Source organism: Carettochelys insculpta, chromosome 1 (assembly GCF_033958435.1).
Source record: "Carettochelys insculpta isolate YL-2023 chromosome 1, ASM3395843v1, whole genome shotgun sequence".
Lineage (NCBI taxonomy): Eukaryota > Metazoa > Chordata > Testudines > Carettochelyidae > Carettochelys > Carettochelys insculpta.
Genome location: NC_134137.1, coordinates 178,013,840 through 178,022,857, shown reverse-complemented (window position 1 = coordinate 178,022,857; position 9,018 = coordinate 178,013,840). Strand labels below are relative to the sequence as shown.

The 9,018-nt window shown below is 43.9% G+C and overlaps 1 protein-coding gene across 1 annotated transcript in view; it reads left to right on the top strand.

Moving 5' to 3' along the window:
- The first annotated feature begins 1,037 nt into the window (after window positions 1–1,037).
- Window positions 1,038–9,018, top strand: part of CHAF1B (chromatin assembly factor 1 subunit B) — a 32,260-nt gene continuing 24,279 nt past the window's right edge. Inside the window, exons 1-6 of the mRNA XM_074983428.1 lie at window positions 1,038–1,107; window positions 1,760–1,854; window positions 3,906–4,032; window positions 4,929–5,061; window positions 6,009–6,126; window positions 7,834–7,937. Of these exons, the coding sequence (XP_074839529.1) occupies window positions 3,907–4,032; window positions 4,929–5,061; window positions 6,009–6,126; window positions 7,834–7,937 (481 nt within the window). The 5' untranslated portion in view covers window positions 1,038–1,107; window positions 1,760–1,854; window position 3,906. The remainder of the gene's footprint in view (window positions 1,108–1,759; window positions 1,855–3,905; window positions 4,033–4,928; window positions 5,062–6,008; window positions 6,127–7,833; window positions 7,938–9,018) is intronic.

Below are 9,018 nucleotides of genomic sequence, written 5' to 3'. Positions count from 1 at the left end.
CTTGACTGCGTTTTGTTTTGATAGCGTACAGACTAGCACGGCTTCCTCTCTGTTACTATCAACAGTACTTATCAAAAGAGGAAAAAAACAAGTCAGATCAGACAGGGGGATGTGAGCCTTTGTCAGAATCTAATGGGGAGATATGAGCACCCAGAGCAGAGAAGCTGACTTTGTAAACTGTGAGCCACTCCCAGTCTCTGTTTAATCCATGGTTAATTGAGTCAAATTTGCAAATAAATTGCAGCTCAGAGATTTCTCTCTCCATTTGATTTTTGAAATTTTTTTTTTCAGAACTGTCACCCTTAAATCTGCCACTGACTGTCCAGGGAGATTGAAGTGTTCCCCCACAGGCTTCTGTACATTACAGTTCCTGATGCCTGATGGCTCTGATCATCACTACAGCCCGCACTGTTAGAAGTCCAGTTAGTAGCACAGCAGGGCTAAGGTAGCTCACAGGAAGTATCTGTCAGGATCCTGCAGCCCCTAGGCTTGGGAGGCAGGATGCCCTAGGGCAGCTGTGTGTGTTGTCCTACCCTGCCTACTGGCTCTGCAGCGCCCATTGCCTGGGGACCACAACCAATGGGAGTTGCAAAGGCGCTGCGTCGGGGGCGGGGGGCATAAGATATGTAGGGAGTCTCCCTGCCCTTGCCCTTAGGAGCTGCAGGGACCCACCAGCTACTTCTTGCCATCTGGGCCTTGCACACCCAGAACACCTCCTCCTACAGCCAGCGGGACGCAAAGGGGCGGGGAAAGGAGGACGGGAGGGGGCGTGGCCTCCGAAAGGGGCGGGGCAAAGGTGTTACTTTGTGCCCTTAGAAAGTTGCCAGGGCAACCCTACAGCCCCTCCCCCTCGTAGCCCGGGTTCAGGGCCCGGGGAGGCAGAGGCTGGACCGCGCGGCGCTGCCCAGCAGGTGGCGCTGCCACCCCGCAATGTCCCCCGCGCGTGAGACTGTCGCGGCCCGGCCGCGCCGCGCCCCGCCCAGCCCCTCATCCCGACCGGCCTCCGCCGCGCGCATGCGCGCTGAGGGCGGGCAGCTGCGGCGCGCGCGGGAAAGAGGAATCAGCCGGCAGTACCCGCCTCCTTTGCCCCGCGCGCGCCGGCTTCAGGTAACAGGGGTCGTGGTGCCCTCTCCCGGCTCCGCTACGGGCGGGGATTCCGGGTGCGGGGCGGGCCTCGGAGGAGGCGATCGCGGGAGCTGCAGGGTGGGGTGCAGCACCTCCCCTCCGCGGGGTGCGGGTGCAAGTGACACGCTGCGTGTACGGAGCCCCAGCTCCCGAGGTGAGGCTCGGGGAGGCGGTCACACAGGTCTGACTTCGGTGTTGTCGTGATGCCCTGGGTCTGTCCTTAGTCCCGGCGGCGTTTCTGTCACGCCAGGGTTTTCTCATCGGGCTGCGAAGGACGGGCGGGGGCGTAGCTCAGACAGGGGGCGTTTTATGAGCTACGCGGGGCGAGGCCCTGCCGGGAAACATTACAGGGACTCTTTTAGGTACGTTGATGTTTCATCTAACTCTTAACTTCCCCGCCCCACACACCCGCCCCTCTGCTCTTCTGATTTGCCAACCGTGAGTGCAATTTTTGGACCGCTGTGCTTTATACATTGAGTCTGTTCTGGAATGGCTCTGGTCTGAAGAGGTGGGTCTGTCCCACGAAAGCTCATCACCTAATAAATTATTCTGTTAGACTTTAAAGTGCTACTGGACCGCTTTTTTGCTTTGACAGAATACAGACTAACAGGGCTGTCTCTCTGCCACTGTGCAGCTTTTTGTGTCAGTTCTGCTCCCCTCGGTCTTCCTGTCTGTAGCAGAGTTGGAGATGTGCAGAGTTCCTTGAGACCTCTGGAAGAAACCTGCTGGGTAAGTGAAGATTGCTTTGTGGGTGCTTAGGCTCAGTATCTCATGGTGTAACTGAACAGCAGCTCTGCTCTGTTCCTTGAAAGGAATGATGTTCAGATCTGTCTCCGTTCCCCACTTTCCTTCTATCCTTTTGTCTCCCTTTCCACCCTAATATTCTAATTCTTTTCTCTTCCTTCCACATTTTTGGTAATTTCCTCTTAAAATGAAGTTAATGTTTATGGTCTATATCATTGGTTTTCTACTGGTGTGCAGTGAGAACTGTCCAAGTGTGCCATGAAATTTCATCAATTTCCTCTCGCTGTGGCTCTTTGCAGAGCTCTTCGAGAGGGTTTGGTCCGTTTTCCCCCAAGGTGGCTCTTTGCAGAGCTGCTGTTGAGGTAAAATGCTGGACCCACAGGAGCTTATTTGCATCAGAAGGCAGCTGAAGTGCTGTTTCCCAGCCAGTGGGCTAGCAGGGAGCCCACTCCCCCTCCTGGCTGTGGTAAGTTGGGAGAAAAGGAGGGTGAGAGAATGTTGGAGCTGGGATGCAGTTTAAATGCCATGTGCCATTTCCAGCAGGCTGGCAGGAATGGGAGTCTGCTGTTTGGACCTGCATTTCCACCCCGCAAGAAATCAAACATTTCACTGGTTACTCAATTACTCAACATCCCATTTGGTCCGTGTTTAGCTTGTTGTATGCACTGCTACATTGCAGACCTCCTAAGACTGTAACCATAGTATATGTGACATTTACAAGCAATAGATTCAGCTGAGAAAAGCGGTTATGCTATGGAATTTTGTCTCATTAAAGAGTACCATTGTACTGGAAAGGTTAGAAACCACTAGTCTATATCAAGGGTGAGCAAACTTCTTATATTGGGCTCCGCTTTTCATCCCTGCAATTAGCAGGGCCCTCCCAACCTGTCTAATGTAATCCAAACTGATGGGAATTTTTGTTATGTTCATATGAGGGGAAAAAAAACAACCTTTTGGCATCTGTAAAAAATGTGCGTAGAATATAAAAATATTATTAATTAGTATATAAATATGAATATACCTACATAAAAAGAGTAACATTTCAACATTTTTAATGAAATGGATGAGCCTGAGACCCAGCAGCCAATCATACTACACCCCCTCCTTACGAAATTATGCCTCTTTATATATCCCTGGTCTATATGAAGTCTGCACGAAATAGGATGACCATCTGTCCTGTATTTGGTGTGACGGTCCTGTATTTGGGAGGCCAAAAAGGCCTCCCTATTTATTTTTTAAAAGGGACTAGTTGTCCTGTGTTTGGGCCCTCCCTCCACTGACCTTTTCTACCAGCAGCTGTGCACCTGATGGCTGGAGAGAAAGCACTAGGTCACTTCCCCAAGCCTTGGGGAAGTGTGGGCAGCTGCTGCTTCCCTGGGACTCCCAGGGAGTGGTGGGAGCTGCTGCTTTCCCAGGCTCCCGAGGAGCATTGGGGGCTGCCGCTTCCCTGGGGAATGCTGGGGGCTGCTGCCTTCTTCCTTGCTCTCCGGGGCTTGGTGGAGCTGGGAGGAGCCTGCCTCTCCCCTGCATATCTCCCTGTGCCGTATTTGGGACAGGGAGATATGGTCGCCCTAGCACTAAATAGCAAATTCCTCTTTTGCCCCTCTCCCTGCTTGCTGTGTTTCAACCTTAGTCTTGCTATACTTACCTATGTAACGAGTTGTGCTTCAGTCACAGCAGGGAGTGGACAGATCAGGGCAGCATGAGGAATGCAACTACTCAGGTCTGGACATGGGGAAAAACGATATGTCCACAGAAAATGTACCTAAACACGGTTCCAGCACCACAGTCTGGGTCATCATAAGTGGAGTTGAGAACCCTGGTCCAGTAACCTTTTTCAAGAATGTTCTTAAAAATACGCAGTTATAAACCATAGTTACTTAAAACAACTTTTCTTAAACTTAGTCATCTTGTGTGATATAATGTTTTTCTTAGGGTATTTTTGTGATGCTTGTGGACACTGTGATGTTAACTTTGTAATACTTGTCATAATAAATGCAAAATATGTGATATCTGTTACGCTTTCCTTCAAAAAGAATGAAGGTCATCACTTGTGAAATAGCATGGCACAACAAAGAGCCGGTGTATAGCTTAGACTTCCAACATGGAACTGATGGGAAAATCAATCGACTGGCCTCAGCAGGAGTAGACACTGCTGTTCGTGTGAGTTCCAAACTTTCACTGATTTAATGCGTGCAGGGTATTGTCGAAGGAGTTTAATTGTGTTTAAAAAAAAAAAAAACCCTCACATTCATCTGCTTTTTGCTGCCCTCCAGCCATATTCCTTCTAATCTTTTCCATCCACGTGTGGAGTAAAAATTTTTTTGTGCACTAAGGCATGTGTGAATGTGCACTACCCGTAGAAACAAAAATCCCAGCTGTGAACACTTTGCTAATCAGCTATGCGGAATTTTAATTTCTCCTGAGAGGCCGCGCAAGGCACAGTTTTCAGGGAACACTGCCTACCAGGAATGACTGAGAAAAGATTATGTGAAAACAGGGTGTGAACTCTGTCAGCCTGAGTTTAGACTTCTGGATAATCTGCTTCTTCCTAGTTTCATCTAGTTTGGGCAGAATTTTGAAATGACTGCACTCTTTCTGCCTCCTTATAAAATATATCTATAACTTCATGCCTCCCTCACCTCTGGTGAGGAGCAGCTGGCAGGGCCAAGCAGCGCACCCCTGCCCCACAAGGAGCCACTGACCAGGGGTTCAGCCAGTGCAGACCCAGCCTCTGTTCCACTTATGCCTCCCTGGCAGTGCAGCCCCAACTCCCTACTAGGAGGAACTGCCATGAGAGCAGTACCAACCTCGATACTGTCCTGAGCTGCCCTCCCACTCCCTGCCCTGGCTCCCCCACACATCTCCAGGCCCTGACTCCTGCACCCCTTACTCCCACAGTCCCCTGCCCTGAAGGACCTGAACACTGCCAGGGTAAATTTTCTAGTATATAAATAACTGAACTGATGAAAGTTGTGCACACTAATTACAAGATTGAAAAATTGATCAATTTTCAGGTGTGGCAGCCAATTTACTACCTGTAATACTTTTATAACTAGATATGGAAAGTGGAAAAAGGACCGGATGGGAAAGCAATTGTGGAATTCTTATCCAATCTCGCTCGCCATACCAAAGCAGTGAATGTTGTGCGTTTCTCTCCCAGTGGTGACATTTTAGCATCAGGAGGAGATGGTGAGTAACATAATAAAGAGCATAAGGAGTCTTGTGGCACCTTAGATTTATTAGGGCGTAAGCTTTCATGGGTAAAACCCATTTAATCAAATAAGCTGGGGTGAAAATTACAGAGGCGGGTGTATATAAGAACAACAAAAGTAGTACTTGTCAAGTGTAGGCGCGGTATTAATGAGTCTAATCAAGTCAACGTGGATGCGTCTCATTCTCAGCATTTGTTGTGGAGATGTGACTATACAGAGAAAGGAAATTCCCTTTTTAGTGTGTTAATCAGTGTAAAGAAGATTATACATCTCATGTAAAAATGAGCACAGAAAAGTTCCATCTTTGGCTTTGTATGACCCACTACCTTCTCTATTAACATAATACATGAGTGCTTCTCACATCCTCCAGCCTCCTTCTGAGATAGGGAAGTATTTTCTGTGTTTTACAGGTACGAAAGAATTGTTCCTTTTTTTACAGATGGGGCATGGAGCAGTTTGCTTAATATTATAAAGGAACTCTAGAAGAACTTAGAAATAAAATCCATATGCTGAGTCCCAGACCAGGGCATTATCTTAAGCACCAAATGGACTGTCTAGCTCTCTTTTGTGTTTGACACAAATACGTAATATTTTAGGGGAAGATTTCCAGGGCAGTTAGTTATCTTTTGAAAGTCAGGTGGAAGTTGGGAACCTGACTCTCACTTGGGCCTTTGGAAATTTCCTTCTTAATCAGTCTGTTTAATAAAAAAAAGAGCAAAATAAATCAAAACTAATTTTTACATTTATCTCCTGTTCGTATGTAATAAAAGTAATGGTCAGGATAAAAGCATTTGTAGTCCAATCACCTAAAAATCCCCTCCAAGGCTAGTCTAAATATTTTTACTGGTTGACTTTTTTGTATTATATGAAACAGTTCATTATAAAAAAAACAGAAACTTTTCAACAAGACAAATTATTTTACAGATGCTGTAATTTTATTGTGGAAATTGAATGATAACAAAGAACCAGAGCCAATAGCATTTCAAGATGAAGATGAAGCTCAGCTGAACAAAGAAAATTGGACGGTAGTTAAAACTTTAAGGTAACTTCATTGGGCTTTTGGAGAACTTTCTTCATTTCATGGTGCTCCCTATGTCAGGAACACCCTTCCACTGAAGATATGCAAAACCCTTTCATGGCTTTGTTTTGTTTTTTTTCAAAACCGACCTGCTCCACAGTGAATTTCTGCTATGTTTTCTAACATCTGTCCCCATTTAGTTTTGGTCAGTAGTGCTGTTCTGTACCAGTCTGTTGTCCCCAGTCTTCTGTAGCATCACTCTTTGCACCTGCTTATGATCATTTACATCAAAAGCTGTTCGTCCACAGGGATGTTTTAAATAAACTGACCTTTTTGTTAGTGAATTCATAATTAGCATAATTTAATAATGTCTATTAAGTAAAAATACCAAAAGATAAAACAATTCATGCTTGTTTACTAAATAAGAAGGTCACACCTGACCGTTTTTTTAAACCAGCTTTTAGTTATTGAAAAATTTTATTCCAGCTGACTGGCAATATTACTTGCAAATTACAACTGTAAAAAGTGACAATTGCTCTATGTTTTCATATAGTACTAAGTAGCCTTTATTTCACATTATGTGGTGCTTATTAAAATGTATGCTTGGTCATAGTTAAAATAGTTGAGTGAAATGAGTGGTAATTTGAGTCCAGTGCCTAGTGGACAATACATCAGCACACCACTATCATAGTGGAAACCGTATGGTATCCTGTTGCCTCATTCTGTGGAGATGCAAAGGAATGGAATGCGTGGAAACTGAAATCACCTTTTGTTCCTTCGTGGGGACAATATGTGGAATGCTATATTCCCTATTTGAGCAGCATCTGTGGATAAACTGAGCATTTTGTTCTCTGATTTGCACTCTGTATGTTCATTATATTCATTAGTAATTCACATTCTCTCAACGTGATAAATACAAGTAGGTTCAAGGTGTGTATTACTATACTATGTATTATTATTAATATCTATTCCTAAAGTATGCCTTTAAAAGGCTTGTATAATTTCCATGCAAGACTGGAACAGCATCCAAAGTAGGTTAATTAGAATTAGTCTGTAGCGTCACAAAAAAGCAGTCTCGTAGCATCTTAAAGACTAACAAATCTATTCATTAGGTAATGAGCTTTTGTGGGTAAGGATCTGTAAATCTGAAGAAGCGGATCTTACTCACAAAATCTCCTTACCTAATAAATAAATTTGTCAGTCTTTAAGATGTTGTAGGACTGCTTGCTGTTAATTAGAATTGATCTCTCTTAGAATTTTGAAAATGGGCATGTGGTGAATTTTACTGTGGCATACATCAGCAAAATAATGCTAATGCTTCTTACAATTTTTTAAAACTTATTTTTCATGGAGATTTTTCTAACTTGGGTTTGATATCAGAAAACTTTGGCTCGATGTCAGAAAACTTTGGCTCATGAATAAATTTTTTTCATGTGTTCAATCGTGTATCATTTAACATCATCGTTTGTGAATTCAGGGCTTTATTTATTTATTTATTTATTTTTAAGATGTGGTGTTGTACGGAAGTTACCAGGGTTGTATGTGTGTTATTTCTACTAGTAGAAACATATATTGTATAAAAATAAAAAGCAGTAGCTGGCCATCTCATTATTGCAGTAGCTGATAACTTTTGGTTCTATAGGTTTTTAACATTTACATAAAATCTAACTTTGTTCATAACTCTTGTTCGTGCTATAACTAATGATTGCAATCTACTAACCTCGATTTCAGAGGCCATTTAGAAGACGTGTATGATATTTGCTGGACCCCTGATGGGAACTGCATGGCATCTGCATCGGTAGATAACACAGCTATAATGTGGGATGTCAGTAAAGGTAATTGTTAAGTTTTTAATTTGTTTTTGTGGCAACCATCCTGAGGTCAGAAGAACTGCTTAATATTTAGCAAAATAACTGAAAGCATCCTTCTATTTTTTTTTTTTTTTTTAAATGGCAACAGGATCAAATTAGTTCCTGGATTTGTGAGGTTGGGGTGGCAACGCCTCTTCGTCTGGGAGCATGATGTAGTGAAATCTTATTTTGTGGATGAGGAGTTAGAGGTAAAAGGGTGAGGAAGGGGTCATTTCATTCACAAAAATGTACAGAATCACAATTTCCGTGGTGTCACTCTCTGCAGCATGGTGTGGGGTGTGGCGGGACTAACACCCTTCCGGTCCAGATTGTCTAGTATCGGGAAATTTTGATAGAACAGTGGTCTCAAAGATGGGTCAAGTGGGGAACCTCTTGGAAGCACTTTCTCCTGCAACCACAGTGGTCCAAATGTAACAATTCTTGAGCAGTTACATAGCTTGATGTTTCAAAAAATGTTTAAATATAAATTTTTTAAATTATACTTTAATACAGGGATGCATCATTTACATTAAGAAAACATAAATCTTTGGTTATTATAGGGAAGTTAGCCTTGTCATACCAGCCTGAAAACATTCAGTCATTGTTAGTGTCCTCTCCCTCTAGGTCACTGCTACCAGACACGTCATATTGATCTTCATCTGCACCACACTCATATATCTCCGTAAAAGGCAGGGCGCTGACCAAGCGTTTGCTGGGTGGTGAGCATCTGATCTTTACATAGGTATACGATTAGTTGAAGGGTTGATCCTGGAGTTCCTGGCATTTCATACACAACTAGTGTGATCAGTTCATCATCCAAAGACTCATCCATACCCAAAAGGAGAAGATAGTTTTGGATGTCTTTGATTATCCCACTCTGTTGCCTCGCTTGATAGCAATTTTAAAAACACCCCTTGTCGGCAGCAATTTTTCCGTTTTTTCTGCCTCCAGTGCATTTATGGTTATATCTATGATTCTTAGCCATTTTGAGCACTTCAGAGGGAGGAGAGCTTTTTAGGAGGATGAATCAAATGCCTTCTGGTGAGACAGTTTGGTCTTCTAAAAG